At 56.1% G+C, this 25580-nt stretch overlaps 1 protein-coding gene across 4 annotated transcripts in view; it reads left to right on the forward strand.

Moving 5' to 3' along the window:
* ZFYVE28 (zinc finger FYVE-type containing 28) overlaps positions 1 to 25580 on the forward strand; it is a 110972-nt gene that overhangs the window by 37158 nt on the left and 48234 nt on the right. For all 4 annotated transcript variants that reach the window (XR_004628951.1, XM_034672208.1, XM_034672210.1 and 1 more), the window contains exon 2: positions 18745 to 18885. Coding sequence is in view for 3 of the 4 variants with exons in the window: in XM_034672208.1 (XP_034528099.1) it covers positions 18745 to 18885 (141 nt within the window). In the remaining variant the exon portion in view is untranslated. The remainder of the gene's footprint in view (positions 1 to 18744; positions 18886 to 25580) is intronic.

The following is a 25580-nucleotide window of genomic DNA, read 5'->3' on the forward strand; positions in this document are numbered from 1 at the left end:
TAGTGTCTCATCCCACAGGGCAGATCACTGTATGGCCACCGAGTCATGACTGCATGTGGGTTCAGAGAGTGGGTCATTTGCTGTCCAGCTTGGGGGAGAGTCAGGCAGGTCTCCCCAGGAGCTGCCAGGGTGACCAGCCCAGTGATTTGGGCCTTGTTGGAACTTACCACCCTATTTGATACAAAGTTGCTTGAAATGAGTAGGGATGACTTAATATGACATTTTCCTGTAAAATGGCAGTTGGGACAAGAGAAAGCCCTCTTCCTCAAAGCTTTTGGAGAGCCACGGTGACCCCTCCTCAGCTTGCCGCAGCAGAGGGAAGGGGCATGGAGCTCCGGGCGCGGAGGGCAGTGCCCAGCTCACGGCAGATTCTCCTTCACTTTGGTGGGGTAGATGTCAAGGCACTCGGAATTGCATTTTGTGAACAATGGAGAAAGACAAAAACTTACCGGGGGAATTCTGTTCTGGAAGCTCAGAATCTTCCGTGGGAGAATTAGAGCCTCTGTGTATCCACTCCCCCATCTGAAAGCCTCCCTGGGTCAGCCAGGCCTGTCGGTGCCCTGCATGTTCCGCACCAGCGGGCAGGGCAGGGGTGGGGGCAGGGGTGTGAAAATGGGGCTCCTGACGAGCTTTACAGAAGGAAGTCCAGGCCTGCCCAGATGGGAGCGCAGCCCTGGGTCTGCCCCGGTGCTGACAGGGATGTATTTTAAATTCTGGATTCGTCCCAGAGGTGCTCTGGGCATCCTTCCCTGTGAGCGCAGGAAGACCCACTTAAAAGCACAGATTCTGACCTGTGTCTTGTCTTCAGAGTCTCAGCTTCTGAACGGTTAATTGAAGACGTACGCTTTTGGAGAGATCTTTGTATCAGTTATGATTTTCTGTATAATTGCACTTGGTTGTCCCTGCGGCTTTTTCCAGATGGTGGGCTGAGCCTGTGAACAAGAGAGATGCGAGGATGGACTGTGCATATATCATACTTTTAGGGTAAAAACACTGCTTTTTGCTCCTCTTGAAGACCTGTGGGTAGGAGGGGCCTGGGGTGGCGTTGGAGCTGTCTCTAGTTTCGAGGAGGCAACAAGTACATCCGTGTTTTCGAGGGGTTCGGTGAGGACCCCGGTGTGCCGCCCGAGGGTGCGTTTACCGCTGCGCAGGTGGGAGAAGCCGTGCTCGGGGCGGGCGCGCTTGAGGATTCATTGTGTGCCCTGAGTCCTGCAGGCAGAAGACCAAGAGGTTAACAGTGTTTTGGTTCTGGGAGATGTTTACTTTCCTGTTTAGTTTTCAGAATTTCTGTGCTTTTTACCATCAAAAATAATATTTAAAAAATCATCTTGTGTTCCGTATGCTTTATCAAGGCGTGGTCACTCTTTAAGAAGGGTTGAGCGTGATTAGAGAAGGCCGCTCGGCCAGCCCGGAGCCTTCCGTCACTGTGGTGGGTTGTTGAGGGGAGGCACTGACCCCCCCCCAAGTGTCCGTGTGGAGGCGAGGGGTCTTCTGTTGCTCTGGTGTGGTTTTGTCGTCCCCTTGCTGCCCGTGGACCCGGGGCAGCTCTGCAGGTGCTCGGGCTGCCTGGCACTGGCGGGAGAGGCCTGGGGGCCGTGCACATGGGTAGGTGCTGGTCCAGACTGCTGGGAGGGTCAGCCTTGGGGAGAAGCCTCAGGGAGGGAGGGCTCTTGGGAGTGAGAAGCAGCCCTGCCCCAGATGGGTGCCAACCCTCACCCCTCCTGAGATCAGCCCCAAGGGTTTAACCTGCCAAAATCCGGGCAGCCCCAAGATATTTGCTCTCTGCCTTCACGGGGAGGGGAGACAGCTAGAGGTCACTGGGGCTTCCTTGTTGGGTGACTTCCGGAGTCCAGGCCAGGCCGCCCTGCTCACACATGCCGCCTGTGGCACCTCTTCTCCTTACTTCCCGCAGCATGCTGCATGCTGGGGGCACCAGGGAGGCCTTTGGTGCTGTTGGGCGATGTTTGGGATGAAGGCATGGGCCTGGAGGGGCTGGGGGAACAGTGAGGGTAAAGGCCTGGAGGCTTGACTGTGCCGGGCATGCTCGAGGGATAGGAGGAGGTCTGGGTGCTGCAGCCCGGCGAGAGGGGCAGGGCCAGGGCGTCCGAGGGGCACCGTGGGCAACCTTTGGCTGCTGGCCCCTCATGGGCTGGGGGTGCAGCAGAGGAAGGGGCAAGGGGTGGTTGGGCAGCATGCTTTGAAGACACAGCCCATGGGGTTTGCTTGGGGTAGGGGTGGGGGTGAGGGTGAGAGGGAATTCACCACCCCCTAACTCACACGACCGAAGCTGCTTCTGCCAGCCCCTACTGAACCCAGATGCCCCACCAGGACCACTCTTCCCAGCCTGAAGCTTGTGCCCTGGAGGGTTCCTCTTGGTCACGCGAACATGTGACAGTAAATGAAACATTCCTCTTTGGACGGGACATGTCCCCCGTAGGGTACGTGCCTGCCTTGGCCTCCTTCTGCACATGGGCCGCGTCACCACCACAGGCTGGCCAAGCCTCAGAGCCGCCCACCCTCCTTCCTCCGTGCCCCCATGCACTGGGCCTGTGGGCTGGGGCGGGGATTCCACAGGGTTCCACATGGCTGCCCAGCCCTGGGCCATGCTGGGGCACCAACCCTGACCCCGCAGCCCCAACCTTAGTCTCATCGCTGAGCAGGCAGGGCTCCTCACATCCAGGGGACCCAGGGGCTGCCAGCTGTTGGGTTGAGAACCAGCCTGCCAGCACAGTGTTCCTGGGGGAGTGGCATCAGCAGCCCAGGTCAAGGCCTTTCCAGTTCTGCTTTGGCCCTCAAAGACAGAGTGTTCACCTGCCTTCTGGCCCACTCTGGCCCCAGGCCTCAGGGGTGGGCCCACCGTGGGCTTCAGCCGTGGGTGGGATCAACTAAGGCACCCCCAGGGGCCATTCCAGGCGTGAGGGGTCCTGCTGTTGACCTGGTGGCTTGTGACAGATTCAGGGGCTCGCCGTCCTCCGGGCCGGTACCTCAGGGTGTCCCTAGCAGAGGGTGGCCCTTGATGGGCCCTCTGGCCTCCATGCCGAGTGTTCCCCCAGGGCCTCCCAGGTTGGCCCCTGCGCCCCTGGCTGACCCCAGGCAGCCCCTCAGCCTGGGCTTCCCCGGGCTATGATCTTGTCCTCGAGGTCCTGTGGTTGACAGGAGAGTGAGAGGGTGGGGCTGGCCTGTCACCTCCCCCGACAGCCACGGCTCTGCCTTCTGTCGCTTGGTGCAGTTTGCGTGGCCTGGAATTGTGGATACACAGACTTATACCTGCTCACCGTGTGTCATCTGTTTTGTCTGGCTTCAGTTCAACCCAAATATGTTGAGATTCACATTGTAGCTCTGCCCTTCTTGTTGCCAACGCGAGCTCCGCTGTGCGGACGGCCCACAGCTTGTCTGTCTGTCCGTGCTCACGATGAGCGGACGTGCGGGTTCTTCCAGGCCTTCACTGCCAGGGATGAAGCTTCTCTGTGCGCTCGCATACACAGCTTCGTGTGAATGTGCACTTCAACTCCCGGGAGAGCTGGGAGCTGCACGCCTAGTTCACGTGGCTGGCGAGCTTTTCAAGAAGCGGCCGATCTGTTTCCCAAAGGCTGGGCCGCTGCACACCCCCACACTAGGGTAAAAGGTTCCAGGCGCTCGGCGTCCTCGCCAACACTTGGTATAGTCAGTGTTCAAACTTTAGCCGTTCAGAGGGGTGCGAGGTGGCCGCTTATGGTGGCCTGAATTTGCATTCTCTCGACCATGACGCTGAGCATCTTTTCATGCTCATCGGTCAGTCTGTAGGTCTTCTTTACGTAAGCGTCTGTTCAAATGTTTGCCCGTTTTAAAATCAAGTAGTGGTCTTGTTTAGCTGTGAGAGTTCTTCTATGTTCTAGATGTTAGTCCTTCAAAATATACACGTTTGACAAGTATGTTCTCCAAGTCCGTGGCCTGACTTTTAATTTTAACGGGGTCTTTTGAAGAACAAACTTTTTAATGTTGATGAAATACAATTTATTGATTTTTTTCTTTTATATAGTTCACGTTCTCTGTGAACTATTTACGAACACTTTGTCAAGCCTAAGAGCACTAAGATTTTTCTACTTTGAGTTCGTTTTTGTGTATGTTAACAGGTAAGGTTTGAGGGTCATTTTGTGCCTGTGGCTGTCCGATTGTTGCAGCAGTATTTCTTGAAAAGAGTCTCTTTCTCCGTCTAATGTCCTCGGTACCTTGGTGAAAAATCAGTTGCCCATGTATGTGTGGGTTTATTTCTGGACTCTGTTCTGTCGGCTGAAACCATCCCTGGATATACCCGAACACCCACAGGGGCGGGCCCTGACTGGCCTAGTTCTCCAACCCCATAGCCGGTGTACAGCATTGGTTAGGTGTAGATAACCAGCTGGTTGAACTCGTACATGACACAGCAGTCTTGGGAAACCAGTCTGAGCCCTTGAGGAAGAATATTCCACACATCTGAGGGAAAACCACTCCTTGTTTGCTGATCATTCTGGTTTTGGATGGTTCTGTTTGCCCTTTTGACCCTACTCTGCCCCCAATTCTCCTGAGCCCCTCAGGTGGGCTCCTGCTGGATGAGGCCTGAGGTCTCGGGCAGACGCTCTTCCTGTCTGCCTCTGGGATGGCATGACACTTGGGGTCCCGGGACCTTCCGGAGGTAGGCTGGCCTGTTTGCAGGTGTCCTGGGGCAGGCACCCCCCACAGGGCCCTACAGCAGCACTGCCACAGTGAACAGAAGGCTTAATGGAGATAATATCCTCCCTTCTGAGTGAGTCGTGCACTTTAGCCCTATCCCTGTGTCCCTCTTGGGGGTTCTCTGCTCTGGGCCAGCAGGATTCATGTGCAGGCCTGTCTCCCTCCTGCAGTGACAGATTTGTCAAAAGAGAGTGCCCAGACATGGGGCAGCGCGCGTCCTCGGAGGTACCAGGAGGCCCCCAAGTGTGAGCTGGCTGAGAACCGGGGACACCCCTGTTCGTGGGCTGGGGCAGCCAGGAAGTGCTGCAAGGCCTAGAACCCTGGTCATTTTCACCTGGGCTCTGGGGCAAGCTGTGCCCAGGGCAAGTTCACAGGATACGTGGACTGAAGTTGGAAAAATGAAGAACTTCTGAGTGCCTCCAACATAGCCATGACAAGGTGAGCCCCCTCCCCCCTGGGCTCTGGGGCGTTCAGGTAGTTGGGGTGTGGTGCAAGGCAGGTACGCTCCTTTTCCCCGGCTGCGGTAACCAGATACCACAAAGTAGGTGGCTTAAAAATAAGGAAATTCATTCTTTCATGGCTCAGGAGACGACAGTCTGAAAAAGGGTTCGTTCTCCAGAGGTTCTGAGAGAGAATCTGGTCCTTGTCTCTTCTGGATTCTGGGGGCTCCAGGCATTCCTGGGCTTGTAGACACCTTGCTCCGATGTCTACTTATGCTTCCCGTGGCTTCTCCTCCGTGTGTACCTCCCCTTCTGATGTAGGGACACTTGCCCTTGGATGTAGGGCCTAACCTCAATAATCCAGATGCTCTCATTCCAAGATCCTACCTTCCTGCCATTTGCAAAGACCCTTTTCCAAAGAAATCACATTCTACGTTTTCAGTGGACTTTGAGGGCCACTGCACATGGATAGGAACCATTTCTGGGGTCCCAAGGCAGGTGATGGGAAGCACCTTTGCCTTGCCCCAAGGATTCCCTTTACGGCACGTAAGCATGTTCCCAACGGTGATGAAGGTACCACACTGCCCAGTCCACACCTGGCTTTGGCTTTGGCTGTAGCAGAGGGACCCTCCTCCCAGCAGAGGCCCAGTCTAAACCGCGCACTTACGCAGCTGTGGGACAGCAGATCTGTTCAGGCCAGAGAGCGTGACTGCCTTCCCTCCTCTGACTCACATGCAGAATGACAGCATGCTGGGAGGAAGGACAGCAACAGAGAAGACTTACAAAGGGCCAATAAGCACAGAAAAGGAGCTGCACATCTTCACTCAGCAGGGAGACACAGATCAAAATCCACGGAGGGGGCGCCTCGCACCACCCCACCCCCGCTACGGCTGGAGGCTGGAATCGAAGTCACAGAGGCCCCAGGGGGCTGCTGAGGCTGTGGAGAGAGCGGGAGCCTCAAACACAGCTGCCGTGGGATCGTGGGATCGTGGGATCGTTTCGCGGCGCAGCCACTTTGGAGAGCAAGCTGGCATTTCCTCAGTGTCACCCAGAGTTACCGCGTGACCCAAAACTCCCCTTCTAGGTTTATGCCCAAGACAAACGGAACACTCACGTCCACACAGAAGCATGTTCATAGCAGCATTATTCACCATTGCCACAAGGTAGAAACAATCCACGTGTCCACCAACCAATGAGTGGAGCAATCAACAAGATGTGGTCCGTCCACACAGTGGCAGGCTACTCACCCATAAAGAGGGCTGACATACGCCACAACGTGGGTGAACCTGGAGAACGTGCGGAGGGGAAGGAGCCAGACACAAACACCTACGTCTTGTGTGATCCATTTGCACGAAACGAATAGGCAAATCGGTAAAGACCGTGATCAGGGGCCAGTAGAAAGATGACTGGTAATGGGAGTAAGCTTTCCCTCGGAGCGATGGAGGCCTTCTAAAATCAGTTCACGGTGATGGCTGCATGAGCCCGTGAATATACTGAAACCCCTGAGTTGCGTACTTTCACTGGGAGGATATTATGGGATGTGAGTTATATCTCGGTAAAACTGGTTCTAAAAGCTGGGATTATGCTCTTTGGGAAGGGGTGGCTGGGCTTGTCGTCCTGACCCGTTGGATCTGCTTGTCCACAGACCATCCCTGAGCAGCACCACCCGCGTGGCCCTGAGTGACGTGTGGTCAGAGGGCCTGGGTCCAAGCTGGCAGAAACCACGTGGGTTCTAAGTCCTTGAATCCCTCAGAGCGGGGCAGTCCAGGGGCTTCCAAGGGGGTGCATTAACCCCACCTGCTCAGCCAGGGAGACCTCCCTCGGTGCTGGTTTCTGGTGATGTCCTGTCTCTTAGGTCCTCCCATTGGGACACGCCTTGGAATTCCATGTTCCTCCCTGACCAGCGTGCTCCCAGGACCCAGGTGGGGCTGGCCCAGGACGAGGCTCCCTACAGGTGTGGGGTCAGCCTCTCCCAGTCCACTTCATGTCGGCGCTGTTGATATGCCTCGGACTGGGGGACACTCATGGGCCTGGGCCCGAGCTGGCAAAACAGAGATCAGAGTAGCCCAGCTGCTGTCATAACCCACCTGCACTACCACACTTGGTCCCAGACCTGGGACCCCTGTTTGGACCCTTTAATTGGTCCTCTGTTTAAATGAACAGGCTCAGTTCACCTGTGTTCAGATTTAGTCAATCACCTCAAATTCTTTTTGAAGGACAGGATTCATAAACAAGCAATTTAAATTTCCGTTTCCCTTGGGTAGATTCCCACCTGTCCTAGAAGCTGAGAAGACTACAGCCCCCCGCCCCCGGCCCGTCTGGTTCCCGGCCTGCTGTTAGCCAGGCGGGCCGAGCCCAGGACTCTGTCCCAGCGGTGGGGGTGCAGGAGGGGGTGCCCCCGGGGCCCTGAGACAATGTCCCGTGGTTGCTAGCAGCGTGGGGACAGAGGTGATTGTCATCCTAGCAAGTTCACTATTTAATAGTCAGTTTTGAAAATAACATGTATTTGAAAGAAAGTTCAGAACAGATCTCCTGCAGTTTATAGGCAGCTGTCCGGTGCGGTCTGGGGGCACAGAGCACACCTCCCTCTCCAGATGGGCCGACGCCTGTGCCCCTGCCCCCGCAGTTACAGAAAAGCTCCATGATCCTGCCAGAGCTACGGGGTGTAACCCCCAGCCAGCGCTCCTGCTGTGGCATTCATGTGTATGCTGCTGGACTGCGAGGTTCGCGAATTCGTTTTCCTTCTGAAAACCATTCACTGGACAGTCAGTTATCTCCAGGTGCTGCATCTGGTTTGGGGTGCAGACCAAACACTGCAGCCACGGCCCGTGTGGTCACCTGGGGTGTTGCAGGGTCCCACGCCTGGCTGCTTCCTCTGGAAGGGGGGTGTCCCAGCCCAAGAGAGGGCAGTCTAGCCTCCTCCCAGGGTGAGGGCCTGTGTCTCAGGAACATCTCCCCCGGCAGTGTGGGTCTGTCTCCTGATGGGACTAGAGCATGCTTCTACAGGCACTGTGGGGCCCCTGGCCGTGCCACCAGGGCGGGGACCCTCTGCAGTCAGAGGGCTTTCTCCTGAGCCGTTCCTCTGTCACCCTCCAGAGCGGCCCGCAGCAGGGAAGTGGCCCTTGCAAGGTGACCCACTTGGCTGGTAGATAACAGGGAACTGGTTTATTGGGTGTCTAAACTGGTCCTACAATCTTGAGTTTTCAGGGCACTAATTAGCAGAACATGTGGCAAGTGGCAGAGTACTGGGCTCGCCTCAGGGAGGCCCACTGTCGGCTTTGCTTAAGAAGGTTCTTCTAAAACATCATTTGGGGCAACAATGGTTATGGTGATAAAAATACCTTAAACAAAAATTAATGAGTTCAAAGCTCTGTCTCAGAATGACGTGTGAACGTCTTAGGTATGGGTAAGATTTCATGACTACTTCTTGCTGGGATAACTGGAGCCCAGATGTCATTACAAATTGCCCTTGCCATCTCTCTAAGAGGATGTGGTGTGCTCTCTTGTGGGTGTCCAGATTCAGCCTGGGGACCCTTCTTCCAGGTCGGTGTGCTGGGGAGCGGTTCTAGAACCATTTTTGAATTCACGGGGAAGTTGGGCTGTGCTATGTCTGCTCACCTTAGTTTCCTGAGTCTGAGTTATACGCCGTCTGAGTGCTGTCCCTCTCCTGCACCCCTCCTGTGGAGGGGGACCCCTGCCCATGTCTGTCCAGACTTCTTCTGCAGCTGGCTCAGCAGAGGTCTTCTGGTATTGGGGTGACTCTCCAAGCTTGCTGACCCACACTCCAGCCGAGGCCTGCAGCAGGAGGGCTCAGGAGGCTCCTCCCCTGGGCCCCCCAGGAACCCTGCCCATCCAGCCAGCTCTCTGCCATCTTTGAGCCAGAGTTAGGGAAGGGGGTGGTGGTGCTTGCCACCTGTTCCAGGTCTCTGAAGGGTCAGGGATTAAGGGAGGGACCTGGAGCAGGGAGGGGCCAGGGCTGGCCAGCACGAGGTGGGTGGCCGACTGGCCCAGATGCCAGCCTGAGTCAGAAGGTGGTGGTCACACACCCCTGGTCACACACGCACCAGCCAGAGGCAGCGAGTGGTGCTGCGTGTGTTCCATGAGCTCGAGTGAGAGGGCGCCAGCGTCCTGCCCTCCTGCGCTCCTCCCGCCGCTCCGCTCACTCTCTCGGCCTCATAACCCTCCCACGTCGCTCTGTCTGGACATCACCAACCTCCTGGCCTCCGTGGCAGCCTGAGGTTCCACCTGCTGCTCACTTGCAGCTGTTGCTTCCTGCGAAGCTGCCCGCGCCGCACCCCAGCCCTCCCTTCCAGGCTCACCTGGACACCTGTGCCCGGTCCCCTTGTCCCCAATGCCCGGCTCCTGAGCCCCAGTGTCCCGCACCCACCCCCCATTCCCTGTCTCTTGTCCCCAGTGCCCCGCACCCCAGCCCCCGACATCCCGCCCCAGCCTCTTGTCCTAATGCCTCACATCCCAGCCCCCAGTATGCTGCCCCTGCGCCCCTGCACTCAGTGCCCCCTGATGTGTCAGCCTCACTAAGGAGCTCGGAAAGACACAGGGGCACTGAGCAGGAGGCATGTCCCAGATCAACCCCTAGTGTGCCTATCTGGACCCGTCAGCCAGAGATCCAGGGACCAGGTTCGGGGGAGGGGTGTCTCCCACCCTTGCTGTGGGTCCTTGCCACCTCCTGGGTGCTGAGGTTCCCCACGCGGCTCTGTTGGTTGGACATCGTGTGGTCGGCTGTTTTGGGAAGGCGCTGTCCTGTGGAGAGCTCAGGCCACTCTTGGGGGATGATGCTATCAAGAGTGACGTCATTGTTTGGCTTATTTTTTATCCCCCTTGGCAGCTTCCACTACCTTCGCCCTTACTGGTACCGATGACCCCTGATGACTCCTTACTGAGTGTCTGCTGTGCCCCAGGCACTTGCCAGGTACTCCGTGTGCTTTAAGCCCATTTTGCAAGTGACAAACTGAGACATGGGCGCCCATGATCACTGTCCAGTGAGTGACTGAGCTGGATTTGAACCTTCAGCCCACCCTGCACCTGAGCCCAGCACATTGCTTCTACATTCTGGGCCCACCTGGTTCGTCTTGCCATCTTGGGCACACACTCTTGCCCATGCTGCTGGGGGCCCTTGATTCCTCCAAACGCATTATCAGAACAGCGTGTCTGTTACTATACCATAGAGATAAAATATTTATTGACGTCAGTCATCAGTCTTTCTGGGCAAGCGTTTGGCTGTGTTCTGCTGCAAAGTGCTGTGCCCTTGAGGCAGCACAGTTCCGGGTGGACTGGCTGTGGCCACCACATAACTGAGGACAGGCCGTCTGTGGCTCGGGTTGGGCTTCAGGCGCGTGCGGGGCCCGGCTGACCAACCACTGGGGCCTGCGCTGGGTGGGGTGGTTCCTGGGCTTCGGAGATGATTTTCTGGCTACAGCCCAGGAAGGGGCCAGCCTCCTGGCATGGAGGCTTGCTCCCTGGGCATTCAGAGTTGACGTGTGCTGTCATTGCATGCTGGCCCTCCGTGGGCACGTGATCCTGGACCCTGAGCCACTGACCTGACCCTGGTGGGACCCACCAGCTTTCTATCAGGGACACATGGTGGCAGCCCAGGTGGCAGCTCTGTGTGGCTCTTGCTCTTAACCCCCAACAGGAGCCAGTAGGGAAACTGAGTGGTGGAAAAAAGCCATCCTTTGTCAGGGAGGCAGAGTGACAGGTGAGGCTCCTTTTTGAATGTGTGATCCTGGGTGGATTTGTGAACCTCTCCCCCGTGCAGATTGGGGAATAGCCCTTACCTCCTCTGAGGGGGTGTTGGGTTATGGAAGTTAGGTGACGTAGTTCTTGACGGTTTTCTCTGTGATCCATCTGCACCGAGCTCTGCCCACCAATACCTAAACCACGGAGCTTTGTCATCCTCCTCGAGTCCCATCAGGAAGCAGCTGGCCACCAGGCGTGCTGGACCGGGGCGGGGGGCCACAGGGGTGGTGAGGTTTCTGGGGCTCAGCCCCACACCGAAGCCTGAAGGCCAGGAAGAGCAGGTTCCTGAGTCCTGGGAGCGAGCAGAGTGGGAGGGCCAACCAGCGGCAGCTGTTGCCAGTCGTGGGGAGGGGGCCGCACAGGACAGAGCCCCTGACAGTCCCACCTGGTGCCTGGGCATGCTGTCTGCAGCCCCCAGTGGAGAAAGCAGGCTGTCGAGTGGGGATGGGCCAGGAGTAACCGGCCACCTGTCCTGGATGGGCCAGAGGGCAGGGCTGCTGCCATGTAACAGCAGGAGTGCCTACCTGTTTGGGACACCAGATCTGCGGAAGGGTGGCTGGTGTCTGGGGCCCGGCCGTCCCGGGGTGTACTGATGGAGGCATGGGGCATGGGACCGCAAGTCGGCCAGACCTTGGTGGGGCCAGAGGGTGGTGCAGACCTGCAGGAGGGTCGTGGTCCGTGTTTGGAGGCAGTGAAGGGTTCCGGGCCTGGTGACCCGTGGTCGGTGGCTTTCCTTAACAGTGCAGTGTGGTCTGGCCGCTTCTCCTGTGCCCAGGGCCTGAAGATTGGCTGGCTGAGTTGGCGGGGGACACCACCGAGGAGGAGCAGTCAAATTCAAAGTACTACAACTGGGGGCTTTTCTCTGCTTTCTTTGCAGCATTCTTGGATCTGTGGTGTTGCAGTGGGGGGTCCAAGGCTTTACTGGAAAGCTGGTCTAAGAGAGGTCCAGGTCTGCGCTGGCGCCTGAGGCCCCCAGCCTCAGCCCTGGACTCTGTCCAGCTGAAGCCTACCAGGGGTCCGCTGAGGTCTGGAAGGCTCTCTTCTGCTGAGTGTTGGGGTGGTGGGGGGCACATGGGGTGGTCTGTCTTGGGAACGAGCGTTGGGAGACCAGCTCACGTCCTGGGACAGCCGCTGGGAAGAGGGTGGAGGGTGGTGGGCAGGGGGCCGGGACTCCCCACATGTTACCTGAGCTATGCTCCATCACTGGGCTTACACTGAGGGTGTGGGGGGCTGGTTCTTTCTGGTCTGGCCAGTCCGCCTGTCCTGCCATCTGTCCTGCCCACCTGTCTGGCCATCTGCCTCATCCTCTTCTCCTCCCTGTTGTGTAGCTTGTCTGAGGCTGGGTGGCTGGTGCTCTGGAGTGAACAGGGGGCGTCCCTGTAAGGCTCTCCCTCTGCAGTGCTCACCTCTTAGTTGGGAAGCAAAAGGCATGAAAGGGATGGGAACCCGCACCACACTTACTCCCCCCTCTTTCCCACGAGGATGCCTGAGGGTCCTTAGTGTGAGCCCTGGGTCTACTTTGGGCTCCATCCTGCCCAGCAGTGTGACCTTGGCCGTTCCTTTTACTCATGAGCTTTAATCTCTTCATGTGGGTGCCCTGCACAGGGCTGGGGGTTCCTGCCCCTTAGGGGAGGCTCCCAGCTCATGCATTCTGCTCGAGTCCAGCCAGCCAGGAACTGTGGGATATGCGCCAGCACCCTCAGGGCCTGACTGGGCAGGGCACCTGGAGGCAGGGCTGAGTCCACCTCCGCCTCCTGCGGCCTGTGCCCCTCCCACACCACAGAGCGCGTTTTTGAATGAAGAAGTAATTTCATCAACTTTACAAATTTAGTTCTGAATTAGTCACTGCGTGCACTTTGACTTAGTACTTCTTTGTTGCACGTTTTCTGTTCATGGTCACTTGACCTCCGAAACCAGATGCTTCTTTCGTGAGCTTAGTTTTGTCTTCTTGCAACTGTGAAAACCTCCACTGCCCTGAATTGATTTTGAGAAAATATTGACACAGTGTGCCAAAAAAGACATTCCCACCGAGTTCTAACTCATTACCATTTTTATTCCAAAATAGAGTGAGTTCTTATGCATACCAATTGGTTCTCTTTGTTGTGGACATTTTCCTTAGGGACGTTTAAATCTTAATTTAAAATTGAATTTTAAAATGTCATAGAATAAGGCTGGCTGAGTCAAATCAAAGAGAAAGACAACTTGTCACGCCCCTGAACGCTCGCTCTTCCATCTGCGGTCGGCCCTCCGCGCTAACTTGAGGGTGCTGCTGCCCTGTGGGCCGAGGCGGTGTCACGATGGGTGTCCACGCAGCCCTTGTTCTTCAGACTCTACACACTCAGGGGAATGGGGCGCCATCATTCCTCCTTCGGATTCGCTTAATCAGCGCAAATGGAATTTTGTAAGTTGTGTTAATTCATTTCCTGGGATCCCCCCACCTGGAGTGTTTGTCTCACGCAGCACCTGGGGCCTCCAGGCGGGTCCGGCTGACTCAGGGCGCACAGCGCACTTCTGATTCTTTTGTGGGCGACAGGCCCGAGGGGGCTGGAGCGCCAGCCCAGGGTGTGGCTGAGATTTTAAAATAGCACAGACCTTTTGAGTCTCAGGAACATAAAGATAACCACTAACTGTAAATAGTTTTTCTGAATTCTCTTACTCTGTTGGACGTGTGTTTACAGCTCTCTTTTAGCTGAGGGACAACACCTCTGTAGGTCTGGTTTTCGGGTCTATAATTCACTGGAATCCAGTTCCCAGGCAGCAGATTCTGCCACACCTGCCAGCTGCCCCGGACTGGGAAAGCGTGGTTGTGAAGAGGTTTAGAGCCCGCGTAGCTCTGGGGGTGTACTCAGTACTGGGTGCTCCTGTTCGCTTTTCTTGTGCCTTTCCACACACAAGCACGCACGCACGCACGCGCAGACACACCTCGCAGTTCCATATGGACGCACGTGGTACTTGTTTGTTACTCTCTCCAGAACACAGAGCAAGACCCGTGTGTGCACGTGTGCGTGTGCGTGTGGGTGTGTGCACGCATGAGCTAGGGGCCACCCAGGAGACCCTCTTGAAGCTCAGTCCCCTCCTGGGTGCAGGGAGGGGGACGGCCAGGTGGATGGGAGCTTGTGAGGGGCAGAGCTTTATCTTCCTGGCAGCGGGCACCACGGCCATCATCGGGCATTCGTGGACCTTCGGTTGCTGCTGCCACTGGGCGAAGCTGTAATTCACTGGAATCTAGTTCCCAGGCAGCAGATTCTGCCACACCAGCCCAGAGCAGAGGGTGTCGGGCTCACCTGAGCAACCGGTGTGAATATTTGGATTTGAGGTCTGCTTATATGTGGTGGGGTTTTTACTGCCAGAGCAAAGGCTGATTCTGTTATTTTCCGAACAGTTTTGGGCATGGCCCCCTGCATTGTGCCCTCTTTCTCGGAGCAGAGACTTAGCTTCCTGGAGGTGTTCTTATCCAGTGCCCTAAATTCAGTCCTGGCCTGTTTGCTGGGCCAGCTGGTGTCTTGCCGGCAAGCAGCGGTGGACACTGCAGGAGCAGGTGCGGGGAGGGCTCTGTATCCCCGGCCCTGGTGTGTGTTGACCAGGAGGGCTCCAGGCCAGCTCCGTGGGAGGCTCTTGGTCACAGCAAGGTGTCCCCACTGTGCCCCTGCTCTCCCCGCCCTCCTACCCCACTGCTGTGAGGGGAGCTGGTGAGTGTGGGGCCAGAGGGAAGCCAGTGGCTGTGGCGACTGGGATCAACTCCTGAGCAGGGTGTCAGGTGCCCAGGCTCACCGCCAGCAGAGTCCAGCATATGTCATGGCCAGCGGTGGCCTCAGCCCCTTGCCCCAGCCCCTCTCCGAGGAGGGATGGCCCCTATGTACCTGGTAACAAGGTGCTATTTGAGGCACTCCCCTCCTTCCTTAGGACAAGGAAGTGGTACCCAGGGCTGCCGGAAGGGAAGCTGGCAGCCCCCAGGGTAGCTGGGTCACCATTCTGGGGCTGCTGCTGCTGCTTTTTTTTTTTTTTTTTTAAGTTTCAGAGGTAGAATTTAGTGATGCGTCAGTTGCGTGTAACACCCAGTGTTCATCACTTCACGTGCCCTCCTTAATGCCCATCATCCAGTTACCCCATCTGTCTACCCCTCTGCCCTCCGGCAACCCCCAGTTTGTTTCCTAGAGCTAAGAGTCTCTTATGGTTTGTCTCCCTGTCTTATTTTCTCTTATTTTACTTTTCCCTCTCTTTCCCTATGATCCTGTTTTGTTTCTTCAATTCCACGTATGAGTGAGATCATATGGTATTTGTCTTTCTCTGACTGACTTAGTTCATTTCGCGTAACACTCGAGCTGCCTCTGAGAAGCAGAGAGCAAGGCCTCAGGGCCTCATCTGAAGGTCAGTGACCTCCAGTCAATGGCCCCGAGGCCACCGCCACCCCCTGCCCACCAACACCACCATTGCCCCTCCCTGGGACTCTGTGCCCTTGGGGGAAGGGCTGGGAGAGGCCTTTGGAGAATCACTTTCCATACCACCCGCCACCCCCCGGTCAGTGGAACAGGAAAGAGGCAAAAAGTATTGCCCAGCGCCTGACCCCAATCCTGTCCCTGGTTCATCACAGAGGGTACCCTGGTTACCCTCCTAGGTGTGACGGGAACCCGGGCAAGTCAGCGGAGCCCTCTGAGGGGCTGCATTGGCTCCCAGGACCAGGAGGTCATGAGATGCTGGGACACCAGTGGGGGGGGGCAGTCTGGGTCTGCCTCACCCAGGCCGTGCCCTGACCCCTGCAACCCTGGCAGAGTGCTGGGTGAGTGGCTGAAAGAACAGGCTCTTCTCTCCGATCCTCTGCTGGACAATCCTGGGAAAGGCCTCCCTGGCCCTGCCGGTCACATGCCCACCTCCTGGGCCAGTCACCTCGGCTGGGCACCCCTGTCCGTGGGTCTCTGTGCCGCATCTGGGGGCTCCTCCCTGGACCAGCACGGAGAGCTGACTGAGTCAGGCACTGAAGGGCCCAGACCCCTGAGCCGGGAAGAGCCGCCGTGGACTGGCCGCACACGGGAGGGGGCGGAATGCCAGGGTGGCGGGGAACACTTTCGGTGGGAAAAAAAGGGCCGCCAAAAATTATGAAAATAAGTTACCCTACATTTAACAAGATTAGGTTATAAACAATTGTGTGCCACCTTCTGGGTCAGCCGTGCCGGGTATACGCACGTGATTTTTCCAACAATCTGAACACCTGCGTGATTTGGTATCTTTCCTTTTCCTTTGTTGTTCTCTGTATGGTCATGAAGAACAGCCTTACAAGAATAGCTTCCAGGGCTCCATCACTTCTACTGAGGGTTTCTCCTAATTCTGGAAACTCAGACCTAAGGGAATAAGCCATGCCTGCCTGAGGCCAGAGGGAGCAAGAGCAGACTGGTGTGTGAGGGCAGCGGGCAGGTGTGTGAGGGGAACAGACTGATGTGTGAGGGGAACAGACTGGTGTGTGAGGGCAGCGGGCAGGTGTGTGAGGGGAACAGGCTGATGTGTGAGGGGAACAGACTGGTGTGTGAGGGCAGCAGGCAGGTGTGTGAGGGGAACAGACTGGTGTGTGAGGGGAACAGGCTGATGTGTGAGGGGAACAGACTGGTGTGTGAGGGCAGCGGGCAGGTGTGTGAGGGGAACAGACTGATGTGTGAGGAACAGACTGGTGTGTGAGGGCAGCGGGCAGGTGTGTGAGGGGAACAGACTGATGTGTGAGGGGAACAGACTGGTGTGTGAGGGCAGCGGGCAGGTGTGTGAGGGGAACAGACTGATGTGTGAGGGGAACAGACTGGTGTGTGAGGGCAGCGGGCAGGTGTGTGAGGGGAACAGACTGATGTGTGAGGGGAACAGACTGGTGTGTGAGGGCAGCGGGCAGGTGTGTGAGGGGAACAGACTGATGTGTGAGGGGAACAGACTGGTGTGTGAGGGCAGCGGGCAGGTGTGTGAGGGGAACAGACTGATGTGTGAGGGGAACAGACTGGTGTGTGAGGGCAGCGGGCAGGTGTGTGAGGGGAACAGACTGATGTGTGAGGGGAACAGACTGGTGTGTGAGGGCAGCGGGCAGGTGTGTGAGGGCAGCGGGCTGGTGTGTGAGGGGAACAGACTGATGTGTGAGGGGAACAGACTGATGTGTGAGGGGAACAGGCTGGTGTGTGAGGGGAACAGGCTGGTGTGTGAGGGCAGCGGGCTGGTGTGTGAGGGGAACAGACTGATGTGTGAGGGGAACAGACTGATGTGTGAGGGGAACGGACTGATGTGTGAGGGGACCGGGCCGAGTGTGTGGTGTGTGTGGGGTGGGAGCCCACCAGGGTGTGTGAGGGGAGCAGCAGGTTGTGAGGGGAGCAGACTGCTGTATGAGGGGAGCAGGCCGAGTGTGTGAGGGGACTAAACTGGTGTGTGGAGGGAGAGGCTGGTGAGTCAGGGGAGCAGACTAGTGTGCGAGGGGAGCAGGCCAGGTGTGCGAAGGACGCAGGCTGGTGTGTGAGGGGAGCAGACTGGTATGTGGAGGGAGAGGCTGGTGTGTGAGGGGAACAGACTGCTGTGTGAGGGGAGCAGGCCGAGTGTGTGAGGGGAGCAAACTGGTGTGTGGAGGGAGAGGCTGGTGTGTGAGGGGAGCAGACTGATGTGTGAGGGGAGCAGGCCGAGTGTGTGAGGGAAGCAGACTGGTGTGTGAGGAGAGCAGACTGCTGTGTGAGGGGAGCAGGCCGGATGTGTCAGGGGAGCAAACTGGTGTGTTGAGGGAGAGGCTGGTGTGTCAGGGGAACAGACCAGTATGTGAGGGGAGCAGGCCAGGTGCGTGGTGGGAGACTGGCCGGGTGTGTGAGGGGAGCAGGACGCTGTGTGAGGGCAGCAAACCGGTGTGTGGAGGGAGAGGCTGGTGTGTGAGGGGAGTGGGCTGAGTGTGAGGTGTGTGTGTGGTGGGAGCCAACCGGGTGTGTAAGTCGAGCAGCAGGTTGTGAGGGGAGCAGGCCAGGTGTGAGGGAAGCCGACTGGTGTGTGGAGGGAGAGGGCGGGTGTGTGGGGGGACCAGACTGGTGTATGGGGGGAGCAGGCTGATGTGTGGTGGGAGAGGACAGGTGTGTGAGGGGAGCGGACTGGTGTGTGAGGGGAGCGGACTGGTGTGTGAGGGGAGCAGGTGGGTGTGTGGATGGAGCTGTAGGTGTGTGGGAGGGGCAGGTGGGTGTGTGGAGGGAGCTGGGCCGGATGTGTGGAGGGAGCAGGCGTGTATGGGGGAGCAGGCTGGTGTGTGGAGGGAGCAAGGAGTTGTGTGGGGGCAGCAGGCTGCTGAGGCTGGAGTAGAGTGGTGAGCGGGTTCAGGGCTGTCTGCAGGCCCATCGGGGAACAGGACACCCAGGTTTTGCTGGAAGTAGGGTGAGAGGGGAGCCCCTGAGGAAGGGGCTTCCTGCCACAGAGCATTGGCATTTTCTGGCATTATGGAAACTGGGCTGAAGGCTGAGAATATTCTAGAGGGCAGAGCAGGGGTTGACAACCACCGATGAGGCTTCATTTGAGGAAATTGTGTTGTGTTAGTCTGGGCCACTTTCTTCACCTGCTGTCTGTCATTGTTGTCTCGTTTCATAAATAAAAACTGCTTATTCAGAGCCATTGCAGCCTGGACCCCACTCTCCGTGAGCCCCTCGTCTGTGAGTCTTCCCGCCACTGGAAGCTTTGGGCCTGGAATCTGGCTTCCCCACAGAATTTCTGTCCTCTGGGGCCCCACCGTCTGGGCAGCCTTCTGAGAAGTGGGCACAGCCCTGTGGGCTGAAATGCAGACAGGGGTGGGTGGGTGGGGGGTTAGGACAGGTGTGGGGCTTCCTGTGAGGGGTGATACTCTCATTCACTCCCAGACCTCTCTCCCCTGCAGAGGTCGGACCCGCAGCTGCTTGCCCAGTTCTACTATGCGGATGAGGAGCTGAACCAGGTGGCCGCCGAGCTGGACAGTCTGGACGGGCGGAAGGACCCACAGCGGTGCACGCTGCTTGTCAGCCAGTTCCGCTCCTGCCAGGTGAGTGGGCATGGGGCCAAGGGGCCCGTCGTGGGGGAACCTGAGGCTTGGCTGTCTGCTCACAAGTGGTGAGCATATATCAGGGTGGCCTGAGCGAGGTGCCGGGTGCCCCTTGGTCCAGCTGCACCCCGGGCCTGGAGGAGGGACGACCCTGAGCAGGCCAGTGTGGGGAAGAGAGCCAGGCGACAAGCGCAGCTTGCACAGGGCATCCTTGCAGAGCAGATATAAGGGGAGGCGGGATGACTGGGAGCCATCAGGGTCTTAGCCAGGGAGCAGCTAGCAAAGAAAGGGGCCAGGCGGGGTGGGGTGGGGGCACTCGTAGAGCTCGCGGGAAGTGGGGGGGCTCGAACTCTTGCAGTGTTTGCACAAAAAAAAGAGCTGGTCCTGGAAGCGATGCTAGAAATGTCCTCCCAGTTTAGCCAACGACCCCTGTGAGAGCATGAGGCATGATACAGTTTTGTTAAGGGACAGTCAAGGTCTTTCACAAAGTTCCAGAACATTTTGTTGTATTCTGCCCACAAGTCTTGCTGGATTCTCTCTGCTCTGGGAGGGGAACTGGGGTGTGCTTTCCAGATCACAGGGAGGTCAGGATGCGGTGGGAGGGATGCCGCAGAAGCCAGCATGCCACTATGTGTTTTAAGCATCAGGGGAGTCAGATAAGGATTTTGGTGGGAGGAGCAGGTCCTGGCTGGCCCCAGAATGACCAGGAGGCCCTCCCCTCTCCTAGGAGACTGGAGGGGCCAGAGGGGTCTCTGGACTTGCCTGGCCATCAGTGCTCTCCCTTTCCCACCAGAGGATGTCCTACCTTGTGCCTGCAGCACACCAGCCTTTCAGCTTGGAGGCCTCCCTCCAGCATCCCCGCCTGCGCCCCTCACCTGCACCCCTGCCTACACCTTCCCCCACTGCAGCTCTGTGCCCTCTGCAGTGTACTGGCCAGTTCACTGGCTGATGTAATTGCAGGTTACACAAACTGACCAAACGGGATAGCAGCTAAACTGGGTGCTTAATAGAACCTCAACAGGGTAAAAACCAGAAGGAAAACTGCTCTGGAATTAGGCGTGGGGAGGATCTTGCATGAGCATCTTTAATTTCTCACTCCTCTCTTAAGAGTCCTGTGTCAGGGTCCCAGGACCATCCCAGGTTCAATGATTCACCAGGAGGACACACGGGATGCAGCATATAATCGTGCTCACGGCCGGCTGGCATTTTCCCCAGTGAACACAGACAAAGCAAAATCAGTGAAGGGAAAAGGTATGGGGTGGGGGGCATTGGGGGGACAAAGTGCAGAGGAAGCAGGTGCCAGCTTCCAGCATCCTCTCTCTCCCGGGGAGTCAGGTGGGACTCGCTCTGTTCCCAGCAGCACGTTGTGACAACACGTGTGGGGTCTTGTCTGCCGGGGAAGCTCCTTAGAGACACGGAGCTGGCCTCTCGCTGGGGCTGGTCCCGCAGGCCCCTCTCCCTGGCTCGGCCCAAACTGCAGGCCCCCAGGAGGAAGGGGTGTCAGCATCCACCACAGTGTTGGCGCAGACAGGGGAGGCACCGTTGAGGAGCCGGGAACACTCCTGATGGCCAGGAGCCTGGACGCCTGCCCTGGGCCAGCACTGCGCGGGCCTCTCAAAGGACAGCACGGGCCTGCGGCGACCTCCTGTACACAGAACGGCACAGTTAAAAATCGTGGCTGCCGCGTCATGGATCCTGGCCGTGTGCTCTGCCGCCCACCCCGGAAAGCGGAGTTAGCAGGGATGCCTTTGTGTACATGCTACAATTTTATAAAGACTCATCATAGTAACATATTTGTTTAACTGGCCACTTACGAGGGCCGTGGGCTGTGTAAGGGCTCCTGTGCTAGTGAATTTCTACAAAGCTCAGGCATTTAAGTTGGAAAGTGTCTTCATTTCTAACATTTGTCTTGAAACGGCATTTTGTCTTCTGCTTTGGACTGCTGTTTCACATTCTATTTGACTGCCACAATGCTGGAGTGTTCATTTGTGCGTTCATTCATTCATTCATTCAACAGCAGTTGCTCAAAGAGGGTCTGCCTGTGTGGAGGGTGGGCAATGCCCCCATTCTCCTTGTCCCACTGTTGTCTGTGACCCTGGCCTCGGACACATATCCCTGAGTCTTCTAGTCTGGGTGTCTGGGGCATCTTGGGGCCCCATCAGCCCGAGTACAGCCCTCAGCTGAGCGTGGGGCATCTGTGCGGAGCATGCTTGGTGGCAGCAGCCTGGCCTGGCTTAGCCCTCCAGGGGCTCCTGGAGGCGTCCACGTGTGGGTCTCTGGGTGGATCCCATTCAGTTCTGTCCGAGTCAGCACTCTGGCTCGAGTCCCGGGCTACATTCAGGAAGCCTAGTCCTTCTGGTCTGGGAGCTTTGTCTTCCTCAGGGCATGCGGGGAGGTCTCCACAACGGTCCTCTCGGCGATGGCCTCACCACTTAAATCCTCTTGGGAAGTCTCATTCCTCTCTCCAGTGAATCTTGGGGGCCTCACGCACCCCAAGTCCAGCCAGAACGGGAGCCAGTGCTCCTTGACCATGTGCTTGCTCAGCTAGCAATTAACAGGTGGTTGGCGTCTGGCTGCTTGCCCCCCTATGAGTGCAGATGGGAGCTGCAGGCTGTGGCGGCCCCCGAGACCCACAGCACGAGCTGCCTGATCACTGGGGAGGAGGAGGACAGGTGAGGGGCAGGTGAGGGGCAGCCAGCACTCAGCTGCAGCACACTTTTGCCCCATGCTACGCACTCAGCCTGCTCCAGGTGGGGGTGGAGGCTTGCTGGGCCCCAGAACCGCAGAAGTCCCATCCATATTCACCCCCTGTCGGTGGACTTCTCTTGAATGAAGGCCTGTCACAGGCGCTGCTCCTGGGGTGTGGCATCTCAAACCTTTCTGCCCCATAATGGGGTCTGTTAGGTAAAATCTCCAGGCAAATGCCAGGTACAGAGGAGATGCTCAAAGAACAGGAGCCTCCTTTTATCTTCTCACAAGAGCAATGCTGTGAGAAGCACATGGACTGGGTTTATAAGGAGCAACCGAACCGGCTCTCCGCGGGTGACATGGGAGGGGTGAGGCAGCAAGGGGCTGGGAGCTGGTGAGGTGGAGAAGGCCAGGGACCCTCACAGCGGTCCCACCTCATTGGCTCTTACCTTAGAAGGAGTCGGAGTCCTTCATTTTCACCTAAATGACCTTTTATTTCATGAAAATTGTGGACTGGGGCATACGTGAGTTTGCAGGTGGATTTCTAATGACATTTGCGTGTTTGTGTTCTTTCTGGCTTCAGAAACCATAAAAGATTAGAAATCATAGCTCAGGAAGACAAAAATGAATCCTGGATTGTTGTGATGGGCTAAACTCTGTCTCCCCCAAACTCATACATTCAAGTCCTATCCCCCAGTCTTTGAAGACATAATTAAGGTAAAATGAGGTCATTAGGGTGGGTCCTGGTCCAGTCTGACCAGTGTCCTTGTATGAAGAGGAGATTAGGTCACAGAATGCAGAAGGACAATCATGTGAGGACAGGGGGAGAGGACCCTCCATAAGCCCAGGAGGGAGGCCTCAAAGGGAACCCACCCACCCGCAGCTGGGTCTTGGGACCACCCACCCGCAACTGGGTCTCGGACTCCCAGGCTCCAGGCCCGTGAGGCATAAACTTGGAGCCCTCGTGTGTGGTGCTGTTATGGTGGCCCCCAGGCACTGACACAATGGGATTTGGATTTCATGATGCAGATGGGCTTGAATTTGCTCTGGGTTGGATTCCAGCATTATCATCGACCTGTTTTTCCTAGGCCACACTGTAACTTTTGCCATCAAGGGAGTATAATTTTAGATGCTTCAATGAAGAATATTAAATGGCACCGTGTGCCAACAGACCTTGTACCCAAGTGTAGCTAGTTAACGGGGTCACGGTGGGTGCGGAGGCACCTTGCTGCTGATCTGTGATGTGAACAGGGCCACACCTGAAGAGGGACACCCTTGAACCTCCCTGTGCTGGAAGGGGCTGGTGCCCACCATGGAAGAGGTGGGTTCTCAGGGAGGGAGGGGTCCCTGGTGTGCCCTGACTGCACACCCCAGCCTCCTGTCTGCCATGTGCTACACCTGAGGGCAGGTGTGGCAACATGTATGCATTTGGTGTCCCAAGAGCTGTACCCAGCAGGGACTGAGGCCAGGGTAGCCCAGGAGGGCTGACAGCTCCTTGCCAAGGCAGGGCTCCTCACAGCTCTTGAATTCTTTGAATTGAATTCTTTGTTTCCATATTGACTTTTGAGAGTTCTTTATATATTCTGGGCACCAGTCCTCAACTCATTATGATTTGTATTTTTTTCTCCCAGTCTGTGGCTTGTCTTTCATTCTCTACCTAGTTTTTTGGAGGACATAAATTTTAGATTTTGATGAAGGCCAGTTTATCCATTTTTCCCTTTGTAGGTCATGTTTTTGGTGTTCTAAGAAGTCTTGGCCTAACTCAAGGTCATCAGATTGTCTCCCGTGTTTTCCTTTAGAATTTCTAAGTTTCAGGCTTTACATTGAGGTCTGTGATCCATGGTGACTTAACGTCAGCATATAGTGTGAGGACTGGACCCACATTTTTGTGGGTTTTTTTGAAAATGAATTTTCTGTTGTTCCAGCATCAGGTGTTGAGAAGACAATATCCTTTCTCCACTGAAAAGTGTTATTGCACCTTTGGGAAAATCATTTTTCCAAATAGGTGGGGGTCTGTTTCTGGGCTGTCTGTTCTGTCCCCTCGAACTGTCTTCAGGCCAGTGCCACGCTGTCTCGATCACAGCAGCTCTCCTGTGTCTTAGAATCCCATGGTGTCAGATCTCCAACAGTGTTCTTCTATTCCAAAGTTGTGGCTGTTCTAAGTTCTTCGTATTTCTGTATGGGATTTAGAAAGTGCTTGTAGAGGTCTGCAAAAAAGCCCGCTGAGTGGGATCACACGGAATCTGTAGGTCAGTACTGGGGAAAGCGTGCGGTTTTCCCCACTGAGCATGGTACCAGCTGTCACAGGCTTTTCACAGACACGTGCTGTCGGGCAGAGCAGGGATCCTTGGATTCATAGCTACTCAGGGCTTGAAAGACAGAGCCCCGCTGCCTTCTCACGCACACTCTTCCAGCGAGAAAGCCAGGGTCACCGCTGCCTTTGCTCTGCGTGGGTAGCATCTATTTCTCTTACTACTTGTAAGGCCTCTTTTTATGGGTTTCTATCCATTTCATCATGCTGTGCTTTGGTGTAATTTTCTTCCTGTTTCTTGCGCTTTGGGTTCACTGAAGTTCTTGGACATCGTGTTTACAGTTGTCATAAAATTGGACAAAAACTGGCCGTAATTCCTTCAAATATTTTTTCTGTCCCATTCCTTCTCTTGGGTCTTACATGATATGTCTGACATCCTGTAGTCTGACCACTCCACTCAGCAATGAGCTGTGTTATAATTGTTTCTTTCTTGGGCTTATTGGAGAGTTTCAGTTGCTTTGTCTTCAAGTTTATTGTGCTTTTCTTCTGAAACGTCTGATCTGGGCTGAATCTCTTCCAGTGTGTTTGTTTTCAGCTCAGATATTGTAATTTCCATCTCTAGATCAGCTCAGGTCCTTTTTATGTCCTCATGGTCTCAGCTAATGGAACACGGAGGAGTCACTTGTAAGGGGATCTCCGTGTCCCTGACAGCCACTGTGCCACCTGCCTCAGCTAGGCTTGGTTTTTCTTTTTTTTTTTTTTTTTAATTTTTTTTTTTTTTAAAGTTTTTTTTTTTTTTTTTGACAGAGATAGAGACAGCCAGCGAGAGGGGGAACACAAGCAGGGGGAGTGGGAGAGGAAGAAGCAGGCTCCCAGCAGAGNGAGGAGCCTGATGTGGGGCTCGATCCCAGAACGCCGGGATCACGCCCTGAGCCGAAGGCAGATGCTTAACCGCTGTGCCACCCAGGTGCCCTTGGTTTTTCTTTTTTATCATGTGTCATATTTTCTTAATTCTTTGCAACCCTGGTGATTTTTTTTTTTTATTGAATGCCTGATGTTGTGAATCTGGCCTTTCTGGGAGCTGAATATTTTTATATTCCTGTAAGTCTCTCTGACCTTAGTTTTGTAATGCAGTTTGGTTATGTACAAATGGTCTGATCCTCTTGGATCCTGTTTTTTAAGATGTTAGGTGGAATCAGAGCTGAGTTCAGTCTTGGGCTAACCACCCTCCCCACTGAGGCAAGACACTTTTGGGTGCTCTGCCCAGTGCCCTGTGAACAGTTCCCTGTATGGTGTCCATGCCTCCTTCCTGGTCTTGCCAGCCCATGTCTGTCCCCTGCTCCCGGGTCTGCAGGGTTTTCTCTGGGCAGCTCTCTCTTCTCTCGATTCTAGCTGCCCCAGGCCCCTAGATACTCAGCTCTTCTCTTCAGTGAGGGCATTTGCTGGGTCCCACTGGGGTCCTCTCTCTCGGGTCCAGGAGCTGAAGGGTCACTCTGGGCTGTAAGCCATCCGGTCACAGCTCTCGCCTTGCCTGTTTCCTCGGGGCCACTTGGCTGCCTGATGATGAGTGTCTTGAGAACCATTGTCTTATTTTGATGACTGTGGTCATCATTCAAGGGAGGTCGATTTGGTTCCTGTTCCTCTGTGTTGGCTGGAATTAGAGGTCCCGCAGCTGTTTGTTGGGCACTGGCAACCCGTCGGAGAACAGAAGGAGACCTGCCCTCGCCCTCCGGGGACTGATGTCCTGGTGGGCCAG

This window comes from Ailuropoda melanoleuca, chromosome 11 (assembly GCF_002007445.2).
Source record: "Ailuropoda melanoleuca isolate Jingjing chromosome 11, ASM200744v2, whole genome shotgun sequence".
Classification (NCBI taxonomy): domain Eukaryota; kingdom Metazoa; phylum Chordata; class Mammalia; order Carnivora; family Ursidae; genus Ailuropoda; species Ailuropoda melanoleuca.